The sequence below is a fragment of the Trichoplax adhaerens genome, genomic scaffold (genome assembly GCF_000150275.1).
Source record: "Trichoplax adhaerens TRIADscaffold_4 genomic scaffold, whole genome shotgun sequence".
Lineage (NCBI taxonomy): Eukaryota > Metazoa > Placozoa > Uniplacotomia > Trichoplacea > Trichoplacidae > Trichoplax > Trichoplax adhaerens.
This window is the reverse complement of record NW_002060946.1, coordinates 787,266-803,719: the sequence shown is the minus strand read 5'-3', so window position 1 is coordinate 803,719 and position 16,454 is coordinate 787,266. Positions and strand designations below refer to the sequence as shown.

General features: G+C 33.8%; 4 protein-coding genes across 4 annotated transcripts; 3 read left to right on the top strand and 1 right to left on the bottom strand.

Annotated features, from left to right (window-relative positions):
- Positions 1–2,430: 2,430 nt before the first annotated feature.
- TRIADDRAFT_55209 (uncharacterized protein) lies at positions 2,431–5,728 on the top strand (the record flags this gene model as incomplete). The annotated part of the gene is made up of 5 exons (XM_002111773.1): positions 2,431–2,641; positions 4,246–4,321; positions 4,909–5,071; positions 5,179–5,242; positions 5,550–5,728. The coding sequence occupies 5 exons, from the start codon at positions 2,431–2,433 to the stop codon at positions 5,726–5,728; spliced, it is 693 nt and encodes a 230-aa protein (XP_002111809.1).
- A 613-nt stretch (positions 5,729–6,341) lies between these two features.
- Positions 6,342–9,875, bottom strand: TRIADDRAFT_55208 (uncharacterized protein; the record flags this gene model as incomplete). The annotated part of the gene is made up of 15 exons (XM_002111293.1): positions 6,342–6,406; positions 6,729–6,937; positions 7,041–7,293; positions 7,388–7,497; positions 7,573–7,628; positions 7,740–7,832; positions 7,907–8,027; positions 8,107–8,171; positions 8,316–8,381; positions 8,513–8,554; positions 8,836–8,913; positions 9,005–9,110; positions 9,205–9,258; positions 9,370–9,403; positions 9,839–9,875. The coding sequence occupies 15 exons, from the start codon at positions 9,873–9,875 to the stop codon at positions 6,342–6,344; spliced, it is 1,389 nt and encodes a 462-aa protein (XP_002111329.1).
- A 943-nt stretch (positions 9,876–10,818) lies between these two features.
- TRIADDRAFT_55207 (uncharacterized protein) lies at positions 10,819–11,967 on the top strand (the record flags this gene model as incomplete). The annotated part of the gene is made up of 3 exons (XM_002111772.1): positions 10,819–10,846; positions 11,478–11,634; positions 11,796–11,967. 3 exons carry the CDS (start codon positions 10,819–10,821, stop codon positions 11,965–11,967), a joined length of 357 nt encoding a protein of 118 aa, XP_002111808.1.
- Positions 11,968–14,680: 2,713 nt separating this feature from the next.
- TRIADDRAFT_4027 (uncharacterized protein) lies at positions 14,681–16,403 on the top strand (the record flags this gene model as incomplete). Its single annotated transcript, XM_002111771.1, has 10 exons — positions 14,681–14,772; positions 14,891–14,965; positions 15,070–15,163; positions 15,242–15,323; positions 15,439–15,491; positions 15,644–15,711; positions 15,801–15,845; positions 16,002–16,068; positions 16,156–16,216; positions 16,318–16,403. Coding segments are annotated over 10 exons (723 nt in total), but the record flags the coding sequence as incomplete, so codon positions are not given.
- Positions 16,404–16,454: the final 51 nt, after the last annotated feature.

Below are 16,454 nucleotides of genomic sequence, written 5' to 3'. Positions count from 1 at the left end.
TCTGTACCTAGATCGTCTAGGTATAAATTTAGAGAAAGAATGTAATCATCTTACTGAATTATAAAAATTTAATTTAGTATCACAATAATAACATCTACGATAGCATGTCAATTTAGTGCTTTAAATAACTAGAGTAATGAATTTCATAAAGACTGGAGGCGCATGTAATTTATCCCATAATACAATACCTTCGTAATATACGTATGATGTATTATTTTATTTGGCATTTAATATATGGCGTCTGATAAACTACCACTTGATTGAAGAGCGGTATACCTGGAAAAATATATAGCTGCAGTACAGCATATTGATTATATGGTTCTGAAATATAAAAGTTCAATGTTGCTTGTACTGATAGTATAGAATTACGATAGGCTAAGGTTATAAATGGTTATATTTTGTTTAGAAAATGGTTTCACTTAGCAGTGCAGAATATATCTTTCTGGTATATGTGATTCAAAGGGGGGTACTACTGTACCGTAGGATGAGTATCTATTGATGCCTCTATTTGGAAATAATATTATTTTAACTTGAATTGCGGTAGAGCTTTGTTGTTTTTGTTTGCTTATGTAAAGGTTCATTTCGAATATATAGCAAATGCAAGTTTGTAATCAATCAACCTCTATGCAACTAAGCATTCACCGACAATTGTATAACTAACATGAATAGTATACAAGTATAATACTAAAATTGTGTAATTAGTGCAACATTTGCTTTGCATCACTGAATCATAGGCTTCTTGATTATGCAATTAAAAAGTACAATAACAACTTTGAAAAAGATGTATCGGTTGAAATTTTTTACTTTGGAAGGCCAGCTGGTTGATATTGTGACATGGTAGTATTTGATACGCCTATGTGCAGTTGTCTACCTAAGCACAGCGGCATTTTGTTGTATCAGAGTAAATGGTTATCATTTTATATTACTGTATGCAACGTATGAGTTATTACGCACAGTAACAATATTAATTGATTGAAGGTGACAGATAAAACTAAGAGAGCGTCTAATATATTGCAGGCGATTCTCGTTCTTTAGTCATCTACTACTGTATAACCTGCGCATAAATTGTGACTATTGTCGTTGTTGTGCAGTAAGTGATTGTCGTATAATCACCCCCTCTCGATTTATTCCTTTATCAAATCGATCGTAACACAGCACATGGTATAACAAGAGGATTGTATGTGAAATATTGTAAAATTTTTACCCATTTTATTTTATTCAGTGATAGTCTTCGAAGTTGATGTAACAAGATACCACATTCTTTGTGTGAGTTGGAGCAAGTAGTACAAGTAGTAATGTGATTCATTCATGCCCAAGCATGTCGACTTTTTCTTTAGAAGGGGCATAACAAGGCTGGTTAATATATATCAATAATTCTAATTGATTTTTCTTTCGGTTGCATGCTCCTGAATTACCTGGCTCACTGCGTATGTAAATGTAGTACGCTATTAGAATAAGCTATATAACAGGGATTCTATAGCGTATGCAATTTCTATCTCCCTTACTCAAGGTGTATCCCGTGGTTACTTAATTCATCAAAAACTAATTTTAATTCAACATCTGTTGCGTTGCATATAGTACTGGTGAAAGCCGATGCTTGCAGAGATCTTTTACATCAAGTTATTGCTACGGTACGGCACGCATGAAATGCTAGCGCAAGTAGGGGGAACCCTATTAATGGAGATCGTGCAGCTGATACCCGTGCAAGGTGCAGTTAACTAAGAATATGCTTATCTGCTACATAAGAGGCATCACGAAATTAATTTAATCTATTAGCAATTACAGTATCATTAATCATTTTTTGAGTCGTATACTCCTAAAATACTCGTAACTCTTGGAGATTTACGCGTATATAGTTGCAACAGCTGTGCGCTTTTTATGCAGATTGATAGCTTTAGTAGACTGGCATTAGACATTGCTGGCACACGACTTGTATATAGATAGACTATACAGGTAAAAGAAAAAATTGATGGTGTAGTCGGCATCATCAAGCTATAATAGTTCATTTGGTAATGAATAATAATAATTATGCCGGTACTATTTCATATCGAAAAAGAATAATTATATACAGTTCACAGCCTAGTCAGAACATGACATAATGCCAATCTTGCTGAGTTAGTGTACTATATCATCTGGCTCAGATCTGGCAACGTGCACTAATACGGTACAGTACCATGTCCTTAGTCTTGACCATGGTATTATAGAGGGTGCGATACACTATGACAGTAGAAGTAGTAAAACACTAGAAAGAAATCATCATTCAGCGATCCTCTTTGAGATTTCATCTTCAATCACTTCTTGGCTATGACGAGATGAGCAGAAACATTCGATCATGTCCTTCATGATGGCCAATTAATTCAACCAGAATAGAAATTCAAGCTTATAGCCTATTAATTAGATTAATTCATACGATCTATTTTTCATTCCTTGATGCAATCTTCTGTGAAATCGTCCAAGAAATTATCCATGATAACTTCACAAAGTAATAACAACAACAACAACAACAACAACAATATTACCGTTGAAAATGTACCGGTCTTCGCTTTCCCGACTACGTTATCCTTCATCGAGAATGATAAATCGAGTTACAAGCAAATACTTACTATTTATAACACTTACGATTTTACCGTACGGTTTAAAGGTAAATCGACAGACTTACTTTCATGTTTGGCTCTGTAGAATGTTATTATGATCAATCGGAGAAAAGTATTTTTATTCAAGTTGACAGCGCAAGTATAGAATAGATAGTACTATACTCTCACTGCATGATTTACTTTTGAAAGGTACAGTATAGGGTATTGAAACTTACTGCAGCTGATGATTATAATATCTAAATACTAATCTAAGTACGGTGGCAATTCCTAACAGAAAAATTTTAGTATCCTACCTATTGGAAGTAGGACTCTTGTTGAAGGATTGAGTACAGCATTTGTCGTTGATATTTTACTTAAGGTACAATACGATCGACTGTATAATGTATAGTACTGTATACAACAAAGCAACTCTGATAGCATTAACATCATCAAAAAATAAGTAAATAATGTTTACATCACAGAATGACTGTCGCCTTGGTAGAGGATAAGACTTTTTCTGGTCTATCTTACTTTACCTACAATGCTACAAGACTTCAAAATTAGTACATACCTACTACATACCATAAATACAAGAAAGTGAATTAGGTAGCATTGAATAATAATCATTATCGTAAACAGGATTTACGCCTCTACTAGGACATGAAATGATCAATACTTTTGTAAAGGACAAGCTGTACTCTAGTTAACAGTACTTTACCTATAACTCTACTACAAGAAAAAGGAGGTCAAAATTAGGATATGTCAGAGAGATACAGGAGAAATACCTCCGTTGTACATTTATTCATATAGTACAGTATACAAAATGCGACTTTGACAACATACTGTAGAATGATCATGATAATAAACATTGTTTTCACCTATAGACTAGAACATGGAATGACATTTATCTTAATACATGACACCATACACTCTAGTTAACTTTAATGTACTTTTGCTATAACCCTACAGGATTTAAAAATCTGTCAAACTTAGTGCATCATGCATACCCAGTACGATAAATTATACGGACAAGAAAGCGACCCAGGCAACATACGCATAAACATGATAATAATAAACGTTGTTTACATCTGTACTAGAACATGAATTGATAGCTATTTTAGTATAAGATAGTAAGTACTCTAGTCATTTCGCTTGACCTACAAGAACTAAAAAGTATATATTTAAGAAAAGCGACTTTCAATATAGAATGATCATAACAAGGAATATTGTTTCTATACCATAGAATAACAATTTCCTTGTAGATAATGAGATATACTTTAATCGGCCAACAAGAATTAACAACTAGCATGTCAAAATTAGTACATACTGTGTAATATATAAAGTATTACGTAGATAGCGATGAGCTTTGATGATGACTTGTTTGTCTCATCGCTATACTGTGTCAAGCTATTGCAGAACTTATTACACTATGCTGTACTATAACTACTGTATATCTGATCACACCTTTACTTGACTAATGATTATACTGTACTGTATATAGTATTGCTATTTTTAGGACTATCAGCATATTTTACTATACCCTAGTCTTATGCCACAATCTAAAGCTGTAATAATTATAATTACACTTTATATTACGTTAATAGATTATACTTTACGTGTATACCTTAAAATCAATCAATGAAATATTATTTCTTTCTTCTTTTCTACATAGTGCTATCCAATTGTCCGTCGAATTATGTCCTATCCGATAGTGAAGGTTTAATCAAGACTAAATGCCGTGTCGATATGTTAGTAAGCAGAGATCTCATCTTACTCTCTAGGTTGATGATTCTGTATCAAATTACATTCTTTCACAGAAACACATCAACTCTATAGACCTGTATTACAATGTTCAATATTCAATAGCATTGGCTACACTACTGTCAATTGACACAAAATGAGTGTTAAATGTAACCACAATATGAATTTGATTTGCCTAAATGACACAAAACATGCTATAAGTTATATCGAACCAAGGGTTTAAAGAGAAATCATCACTTCGTAAACTTGAAAAGCTCGTAGTTATATCGGTACAATTTGTTAAGTTTGTGCTATTTCCTGGTAAAAATTAAATTACTAAACGCTATACAGGAACCTACAAAATTACACTAATAATAATAGCTCAAGCTGGAACTCTAGCTTAGTTTTCCTTTTCCGAGCGCTTTAATAAATCACTCTCGACAACTTAACATCAATAAATGGCTAGTTGATAACCACACCTTGAGCAGACAAGAATCTGTAATTTAGTTTCATTTGGTCAAGTATCGGATATCACTTACATAGATCGCATTTAAGATTAGCTGTAGCTCAGCTATGAATGTTTTGTCTCATCTAGATTAATACGTTTTAATGACGAAAAACCGCTGCAAGATTTGCATAACAACAAGTTTCGTATTCAGTTATACGAACATGGTGTAGACAAAATCATTGGAAAGAGAGATATCAAAGTTGCCGTCGAAAGCGGATCTACAGCTGATAATTCCGATAACCGAAATTCAGTAAGTAATTGACATTAATATCACAAGTGATCATGTTGTAATTCAATTTATACTTCTCGAAATAGGACACAGGATGTCTTTTAATAAATTTATCATAACCTTTGCAGATTAATGATAATAGTCAAAGTTTCATGCAACGCCATGGCAGCAACAATATCAACGATTCACAAGGTTTGACGGTGTTATAACCTTGATTATCATTTACCATTTATTTATTCTGTGGCTAAAGTATAACATTTATAGCTAATTTATGGTCCGGATAGTTGTTCCCAAGTTCGAGTTAGCTAGCAAGTACTTGTCCATGTAATAATCGTTTAACACGTATCCGGTACATTACCATCTACCATTCTGCACTCACAATTGCGATTGCATAATACTATGTATTCGAGAAATATAGATGTACCTCAATATGACATTTTAGTAGCAGTACATTGCTTCTTGCTAACACTAGCTCCAAATATCTTTCTCACATTACTAGATAGTGGCATTAATGTAATCGTTGTCCTATTGGCCATTATTTGTATTGCCATTTTGCTGTTACCATTGCCAGAAGAAAAAGCGGGCAATGTACCAACTTTTCTTCATGTTCCTGTGACTTACAAGCTTATTGCATCGTTTTTACTCGGAATGGTCACCTTGGCAGTATTAAGGAACTAGAAGATAGCGTCAGTTATCAACAGTAGATGTACAGGATGACGTTGTAACGGCTCAAAAATGTTTAAAAATCTTTATATTTAGTAGCTGTACTGTCATAGCTACAATCCTCTTACAAGAGCTTAGCAGGATGTTACTAAAAATGGAAAAAAATGATGATGTATGGTAATAAACTAAATTTTTACGCTGTTCTATTTTAAGATCTAAGTCTTTGAATTATGTAAGATACTTACCCGCTCTAGAGGTATGGTACCGATATTCTTTTCTAAAAAATTTAAAGGGAATTTACCTTCTTTTATTGTAGCAATTTTTCTAATTTGCGAAATAACATTGTAACGTTTCCAAGATTGTCTGTGTTGGAGTATACCATTCATGTAAAATAATGTCCTTGCAGTACTTATCTGACTAGAACACTTTGAGCTATAGCTGATTTCAATGTCAACAAACTTGCGCTTACTCAGCCGGCGTGATTACACGTTAACATTTTGGCGCATGCTTCATACTAATTCATATAGGAGCAATTTCAGATATATAATTACGATCAATTTTTTTATTTCAGTATGTTCTGTCGAATTGTTGATAAATACAATACAATGAGTTCCTTTTTTGAGCTATTTTATGTATCATATGTTAATAGCTTTGTGAAAAATATTACTAACGCACTTTGTGTGCATACAGCGTCTGTATAAAATTCATGTAAATTTCGTTATTAAAGGTAAGAATAAACTATACCTAAAATTTTATCTTCATGAAATTACCAACACAAAGAAAGCAATAGTGTATATTTTAGAGTGTCTAGTTTTTTGGACCGTGGTGACGGTTGCTTCTCCCTCGGAGCATTAGCATTATATACAATGTGATATAACATAGATTAAGTTAATCTTCCTTTCGTATGATAAAACACGGTTCCTAAGACAGTCTGACCAAATTGCCCATGTAATAGATTTACTCTTCCTAATTAGTAAGCCGATGAATTACCTCCTGTGCTATTCATTATGCTTACTAGAAGATCTCTTCTTTTTGTGATGAGATTTCCGGTCCCGTTTCTCTGATCGAATAGACTCGCGCTGGCTTTCTTCCTTGTCCGCAGAATCTCGGGATCTATGTTTATGCTTTTTCCTACGTTTTCGATCTACGTGATTATCGCTATCATGTGTCGGTGATCGTGACCGCTTCGATCGCTTTTCATGACGATAATTATCATTGTCTCGACTAAAATCCAACGGTTTTCATCATAAATTAAGATATTTAAGGTAAGGTTAATAATACAAAATAGTGCATACGACCAGCAATAGTTACATCTACATATCTATACCTTCTGTCACGTCGATTATGTCTATCGTGCCAATCGGACCTTCTCACTCTATCATCATGATTGCGGTGCCTATCGGAACGTGAACTTCTATTCTCTATTTTACCATAGTCTCTCACGGAACGATTATTATTAAAACTATGTCTTCTATGTCTATCATTAAAGGCAGATCTTGTAGACTGTGCTACAGGGTTTTCAAAAACATGCAAAAAATTGCAATGCTTTCCTTTTGGACAGCGTTTTTGACGAAACAAACCTTAAAGGAAAGTAAATAGGTTTATGATAGTTACGAAAATGTATCAAACAATCGGTACAGGTATACAAGTAAATGCAATATTGAAGCAACGAACCACATATAGCAGACTTCCAATTATTAACCGGAGAAAATTGGCAAAATAACTGCCGCTGTGCGTACCAACGACCATGAAACATCCGAAAAGCTTTATGGCATTCTTCTTCACTATAATATCAGATTTAGCAATAAACCTTAGTACAATTATCATTTAAGTTTTCCTTATTCTCAAGTAGGTCTTACCTCTGATACTCTACATACACATTACCGCGAAGATGAGGCTCATAATTACAGCAAATCTTGAAAAGATAATTGATAAACAGCAATTACAATTAATAGAAAGAAAAGCATTTGTTAAATAGATATCATAAATCATATTCATTAGTAAATAACTTCATGACTATTCATACTTTAAATTCTCTAATTTCGCCAGCAGCTTGAAATTCTGGATAAATATCGTTATAAAATTCTATAAATTGTGATCTTAAGTCATTTTCGGAGTACTAAGATAACGACAACAAAAGGTACCATGAAATCTTTCCAAAACTATTAAAAAATAATGGATTCTGTTAATTACTTCTAAGTTAGTATCAAATTCTTGTTCATCCTGTAAACCTTCCGATAAACCAATACTCGTAAACATATTTGGTATAAGGAGCACACGACTACTTTCAGGATGTACATGTAAGCGAGAACACCTACGGAAAAGAATGTTTTGACAAATCTAAGTAGCCCGATATCTGCACGTATAATCTGTGTTGCATTAACAATTATAACCTATCTCCAAATCTGCAAACTCCAGTTTTATTGAAGAACGGGCATGGTTTTGATTCAACAAAAGTCTGTAAAAAGTGAGGCATATGTGGTACAACAATCATAACAGATCACTAAAACATTAAACAATTCACAACAGCTATTGCTGCATAATCTTATCATTGCATTTAAGAAGGAACATTTCTACTTAGAGATGATGCAACCATATTTACCTCTTCGCCTTTAACATACTGATTGTTAGTTGACGCAGCAAAGGGATTATGGAATGGCGTCTTATCCTAATGAATTTTATAACATTCATATTAAACATCAAACAGTCTCAGAAACTTTAAGATCAATTAATTACGTAAATAAGTTGCATCCCTAGCTATATTTACTGAATATTGAAAATAAAGTTGAGAACAATAACCTGATTTGATTCATCCGCATCGCTGCCAGATGTGTTGCTTTCCTAATTTGAGGTTTATTAAGTTAAGCGAAGTAACATAGTCATAGGCTAGTTAGTTTTTACAGTAGCCCTATTTAATCGTTTAATTTGCGTAAAGTCATTAACATTTTAAATCAGGCTATGTCGCCACAGAAAGTATAGCAAAATTTTATAATCCTCAAAGCTACAAAGAATATCAATTAACAAGTTTGTAGGTCGTATTTTTAAAATGTATATGGCTGTATAGACTTAATATCTACAGTATACAGCCTCCATAAGAAAATTAACAACATAATATGGTCTACCAGAACATGATACAAATAACATGAAAGCCAGTCAATTTCCTGATAATCTGTTTCCATACTAACATTATTTTCCGCAGCCTATGATATTTGCAGAAGAGACAAATTTTTAGCGAAATACCGTCATTACAGCATCATCAAGATCTGTATACAATCAAATAATTGTACTCACCCTTTGCTTCTCCTCTTCTTGTATTCTCTTGATTAGTTCCTGCCTAGACTGGAATTCATTTCTAAATTTTTCCTCCTTTTTTAGCCATACCTGATGCAATCTAGCTCTATTCAAGCCATTACATGAAGAATTAACATTAGACATATGCACCTATAGAAAGTGTCAATTCAAATAGAATATAAGTCGTAAAAATAAATTACCGTTCCTTCAATTCCTCCTCTTCTTTACCTACTTGAAATTCCTCATATCCCTCACTGTTGAAACAGTCATAAGATGAAATCAATAAACAGTCTTTACCATTTCGTCAGTAATTCACTCCAATGCGTATGCCATATTTAAATATGCGTACGTAATTTGATACTTACATACTACCATGCTTCTCAATTACGGCGTCAAGGGCTAACCAGATATGCAACAGTAGTAAAAAATATTCATAAATAAGCTAACAATTGAGCTTTCGTCAGTACAAACGTAGAAGCAGTGTAATAAATTTTAATAGTGATTATAATTACGAAGGATCTAGAGAATTAAATTGCAAAAGTAACGTTGAGTAAGATAGAATGGAGAATGCATACATTCACTATATTGTTTTGCAGGTCATTACTACTATATGGGTATAAGTATACTATGATTAATCCCTAAATCTCGATTTTAATAACTAATGCAAATCTTGAAAGTGATAATCACATCATTCAATGCAACATTCTCCACTGCCTATGATGATATAAGTAAGGGCAATAATTCCGTAAAACTTGAATATTATTTCGTGCACTATCCACCTTTGGGGTTTGTGTAAAACTTATACATGTATTCTTTGTCAGTAAACACGATCACCTGCAGCAGCTACGACTACACATATTGGAGGTGCCATGCATAACACATCGAATCAAAATTTGAACAATTTCAGACAAAGGTCATAATATCTACTATATGCTATATAAATTTTAAGGTCTCTTATAGTTAATTTATATATTGCATAGAGTACTTTTAGTTTGTTCAGCTTCCTTTTCCTTAGCTAATATGATTCTCTTTTGGCGACGTTTTTCCTTCTTCAATAATTGCCTGCGTTGTTTATGGCTGGAAAGAAGCAGAATATCATATCAATCTATTGAGCATTTAATACAAAAATTTAATCATCTGAATGATACAAATAATTCTGTTACGTTAGCTTGGTCGATTCATTAGCATCATCGCCATCTGCGGCCATCATTGCAGCAGCAAGGTTGCTCTAACTTAATCAATGTCTGCAAGATGCTCGACTAAATTAACCCTTTATTTATTGATGATATATTTAGGAGGAAAATGATGCTTGTCCGATGGCCCTTTTTCGAACTACAGTACAATTTGTACAGTACATGTACTGTACCAGAGTGCAATTTTCCTGAGCATCGTCCTAGCAGTTAAGATCAGTTATGCTACTAGAACATGTCATAAAAATCTATACTTTACTAGTGTATGAGCGTTTTTCTTTTTGCTCTGTATGAGTATTGATCCCGTCATGACAGCATCAGTCTAATGCCCTAAACATTCACTAGTCATAAAGAATTTGACCGGACTACGCGACGATGGTAGAGTTAATTTTGTCGACTTGGAAACAGACTGCGGTCAACGTACTACAGTAGCCATCGCCGTACTGCACTGTACACTGTACAGTGTACAGTACAGTGTACAGTACTGTACTGTACTACTCTATCGTACCGCATACAGTACAATGATTACCTGTAGACTGTAGCCGTTTTGTATGCACCACACGACTGCATTGCGCACTAGCATCATTTGACTGGATTACCCCTCGACCATCCCATCTAATCAAGATGGCTGCTCGTATGTGTTTAAGGATTGGTGAGTTTCATCGGCTATTCGTGACAACGTGATTAGGCTGTATAATTATTCGCATGTTATTAAAACTATTTTAAGCCTTAGATTGGAATAAGGAACGATACAATCTCATTTTACTCGTTAAACATTGATGTTATCTAGCTACAATAAGCCGTACTTCGATTTTTCGGAGTTCCCCGTTGTCTCAAAATCAATCACCATTTCTGAAAATCAGACCTGGTAAATGTACATTTCATCTCTTGGATACTTTAAAGCTAAATTAATGAATATTAATAGATATTAATTTATAACGATATTGGGGCTAACAATAAAATTCTTTCTTAAACACTTTTTCTCAGCTATGATTGGTCTTTCAAATGTCAAACAGCTGCAAACTTCATCGTCTTGTTTAGGTTGTACTAGTATTATATGTACTCTTAACGAACGGCTGTATTCGAGAGATACTGCAGTGATAGTAGTGCCAGCGTAGTTTAAAGCTAAAGTAATTGAGCTTAATGATAATTATGCAATTATCTAATTAATTGTATGATACTATGTAAAGTAAATTAATGGCTGTAAGGCCTCCGCATGTTAATAGAATGACTGTTTGTACGTACACCGTTATCTTACCATGTTTTATCATACGTGCCTTCAGCTAAATCAGATAAAAAAGGATCGCCTGCTTCCAGCCACTGGAAATCTGAGAGAATTGTTTCCGTTGCCTTATTAGCAGCATTACCGGCTGGTTATTTATATCCTGGAAATATCGTCGACTATTCTTTGGCTATCCTAATACCTCCTCATGTTTATTGGTAAGTCTTTATTATTAACATGTACAGTATTGTAGAATACGTATGCAAAATTTATCATTGCCTACAAGTACACTTTAACCTCACGGAAGGTTATTAGCCTACATTATGCCTACATGTAGGTATTAAAAAAGACTGTTTACCCGTCATATCTACTTGTACAGGGGCTTTAATGGAATAATTGGAGATTACTTACCCAAATCTCTGGTAGGAGTAACACAAGGCGCGATCATGATTCTTTCTGTTATGACTTTTATTGGATTAGCCTATTTCAACTATAGCGATGTGGGAATATGTAAAGCGGTTGAAATGCTCTGGCAAATGAAGACAACATAATATTGCTATGCAAATGCTTAATCTCTCGAAAGATTCTCTGTCATGTACTATCGGTTCTGTACTGTATGAGATGAGTAACATGCTATAATATTGCCATTTGAAGAGATACTTTTTATAACATTCCTGATACTTGGTTGCATATTTAACAACGAGGACATGTTTTTGCAAACATTTTTATATTATCGCAAACTAGTAGCTCATTGCCTATTGTAGTAGTCTTGATAAATCTAAACTAAAAATGAATGGATTTAATAGACAAACTGCTCCTTATATTGCAACTAATTGTATCTTATGTCAATTAAGTCGTACTGTAATATTATAATAGTGCTTCTTTCATGACATACCCACAATATTCGATATGTAGTTTGTTATACTTATTGACAATGTACTTAGCTCATTAATATTTCTTGCAATATAATTTATCCTTTGCATCATTTATTTTAATATCAACAACTGTTGCATTGGAGACATCATTAATAAAGTATCGTATTAATTCTATTCCGTCTTAAGTATGAAGATCTTGGTATGAATTATTTCCATCATAATAAACGTCATGCAGTAGACTATACGTATATAAATCGCACTCAAAGCCTGTAGTTCAATGTACAGTATTACTCTCAGATATTCCTGCTTGATAGTGAATAGTCTAAAAAGTTCTAAAACTCTGAAACACGTAGGACTCTGGACTAAAGTGGGAAAATCTATCGTTTCCTTTACTTTACCCCTATCGGTATAGCTTTCATCTGATAGTAAAAAGTAATACTATTCCAGTTGAATTGAGTCAGTATCCCAATACAGTACTAACTTGAGGTAAAAAATAATAACGTAATGATGATGATCAATTTAGGCCTTGACAAATGGCACTCAACATGGACTACTAGAAAAAAGTTCTTAGTAGTCTTCCACGACTTATTATACGTTAACATTCACCCACGGTTTACCTAACAGAAGTACTTCCAGGGTATTTATCTTACTCTATATCGCTACATAGTCTATCGATGATTGCCACATCCATTAGTAAACTAAGGATTAGAAGAAAGACTCGAAATGGTCAATCTCTTTCTCAAAACTAAGGACTACTAGAAGTCCTGACTGGCTTACTCCAGCCTAACCCTTGTTCCTCGATTGGGTTTCTAGGTTACAGTAGACTTCACTTCGGAGCAACTCGGTACTAGTACCAGTACCGGATCTTAATTCAAGCGCGGTCTGGGCGCTTGCGAGCAGTAGGATGCTATAGCTCAGTAGTCTACCGCAAGTCCTGTATCAGCATTACCTCTGCTTAACAAGCTGATACTACTTTAGCCCCATTCTGTCGCTCTGTCTTTCCGTCCCCTGTCCAATTGTGTTGATGCAAATGAAGCTCTCAGGCTGCCTAGAAACAGAAATTACACTAAATCACAATGGCCGACAGCCCGTCTGATCAATACGACTATGCCGATAAAGTAAGAAAAAATAACTCTATCCACTCTCTAGTATGAGATAAAAATAACTATCGTAAAGTTACATTTATTAGCTCTCTTTTGGCTTAAATGCAATGGCAAACCAGTATCGATTTATCCTTGCATGATCCTTTTAAACACGCTTTCTGTTGCCAATTTTCCAAAATTTCGCTGTAATATTCATACACGGAGCTGTGAGTTAATCCTGTCCTAATATGAATTTTTGCGCTATATTCTTGATTTTCTACATCTTAATAGACTATCGAATATCGACGGCCTTTATTAAAGAGTGGTGATACAGTTTTATAACTATTTTCAGTTGTTATTATGTCGCGAATAGCATTGCGCATAGTTGACGAACTCGATAAAATGGCCAATAGTCCTATGTAAATCAAGCAGTTAAGCAAGATCTGGACAGCTTCGATAGCCTTTACTCCATCATAAGGCTGTAGTTGGAGAGATAGAATACTGTAAATGTTTTTATTGGCATAATTAGTCTGGATGATTTAATATATCATCATGCTTGTGATCGGATAAGAGTATTATGGTGGTTATTCGTGTTGAGAACCATCATGAATAACTGCCACGTTTGATCAATATTTGATAGATTGTACGAGTATACGTACGCACGTTAATCACCACATCAAAATCGTAATAAAGCAACCTAATTAGATATAAGGGAGGTAACTTTTAACTTCTTTTTCAGGGTAATCTGGTTGCCAATCAACATTATGACGAATCATTAAGTGTGAACGATGACGAAGAAGTACCAAGCCCCCGACCTGGTATGCCTACAAGACCACGAAATGCAGGCGTTAAAAGAGGAGGACGAGGAGATTCTCCTCCAAAGTCTCCTGAAGCTAGTAGTGATGAGTTCAGTATTGACGAAGTAAGAAAATTATAATGTTAACAATTTTATCTTAAAATTATATTTCAGACAGAATTATTACCTTAGTTATTTGCTTCAATATTCACTAGAAAAGATAGTTACAGAACATATTTTAGGGAATAATTCGTCTCAATAGCGACTTTTCTATTATCTGATTAACATGATGTTATTCGCTCAAGGAACTAACTTTTTTTTTCAACAGCCCTCTGGTATTCAACCACAACCACCGAAAATAAATCATCCAGTTCAACCCCTAGAGCGTAGCTATGCAAACGCTAATAATAGCAGCAGTAATAATAATGGTAGTAATAAACACAGCGCAACTAGTCGTTCCGCTCATACACATTCTGCTACCAAAATACAACAACATAAGAGTGGCGGATACGAAATTGATGAAGACGATGATGATCAATCCGTATCAAGCGATGATGAAAAAGATCAAAGTAACGATGCTAGTCACCATGAAGGACAAGAAGGGTATAGAGATATAAAATTTTAAATCATTACCGTGGCTAGCCTCGATTATTTTATTTCTCTTTAAAGCTTATGAAGGTTATGAATTGACTGCCTGTATTAATTGATATCACGCATATAGGGCTTACGATCCTGCTGAATTTGCTAATCTCCCTGTTAACAGTGAAATCAAGGATTTATTTCAGTATATAACAAGGTACAATCAAAAATGAAATAGCTACATACTAATTGGTATAGTAATAATATATATGAAATGAACTATCTCGGAATTTAACATAGTTATGATCTATCACAATTTAGGTATACGCCTCATTCGATTGAATTGGACACCAAACTTAGGCCCTTCATTCCAGATTATATTCCTGCCGTTGGTGATATTGATGCTTTTATTAAGGTAACATAATAACAATCTTTCTATCACATAAGAAAGAATGTTCTCTTTGCTGACCATTGTTATATTGGCATATACTAGGTTCCACGTCCCGATAATAAAACAGACACATTAGGAATGGCTATACTAGATGAACCGTGTGCCAACCAATCAGATCCTACAGGTATGATAAATAACTTTCAATCAAAGACATAATTAAATCATATCTACATCCTCAATATTTTCTTTACACTTGGCAGATGAGATAACAACTCGTTTTATCTTATTGGAATTTTTAGTTCTAGATTTACAGCTGCGTACTATCTCTAAACAGAGTTCTGCGAAATCAGTGGTAAGAACTTTTGATAGTCATAAGTTTCATTGAAAATTAGTACATTAAAAGTATTATAGCATATATACAAACATAAAGGAATGAACTTATGCCTAAATTTATATTTATAAATATAAAGTAAATTTATTGTCTACCATCAAAAACAATTATAGTCGATAAGAAGTATTGATCATGCCGACAAGAATTCTAAAGCTATCGATGCATGGATCCAAAGTATAGGGTAATTTATAAATTCTAAAAGTTTATAAAAAACAAGATTGGAAGAGTATGTAAAAGTTAAAACTTATTAATGATTTCGTCGTTTATTAGTGAATTGCACAGACAAAAACCACCACCAAATGTCCATTATACAAAGTATGGCCATAATGCGCTAACTTAAAATTTATAATATTAAATTTTACTTAATAGTATTACATGATTTACCCTTGTCTCTCATAGCGTTTTGAGATTTCCTCCTACAATTTTATTATTTATTCTACAAGTGATTTATATTCTGAATACATTTGTTAGAAATATGCCCGATGTTGAATCTTTAATGCAAGAATGGCCTGCAGAATTTGAAGAACTACTAGAAAAAGTAATTGTACTTTATGACATGAATGTAAAATGCCAGATTTTAGTTTGTTAAACTAATCGCATGACCTCTCAATGACATACAATACAGGTTGGGCTACCAACAGCTGACTTAGATTGCGACTTGAGTCAATATGTAGATATTGTTTTAGGTATGTTGTCGATAATTAACTCCAGTTATTATATACCCAAAGCTGTTCAGATAATTTCTCCAAGGAAGTATTCGTAATTGACTAAGTGTATACTTTCTTAGGTTTACTGGATATCCCCGTTTACAATAGCAAAATAGAATCTCTACACGTCCTTTTCACGTTATATTCTGCATTCAAAAATTCACAAGTTAGTATCTATTTGATCATCTCTAATCGAACCCTAATAATTAATCTTTCT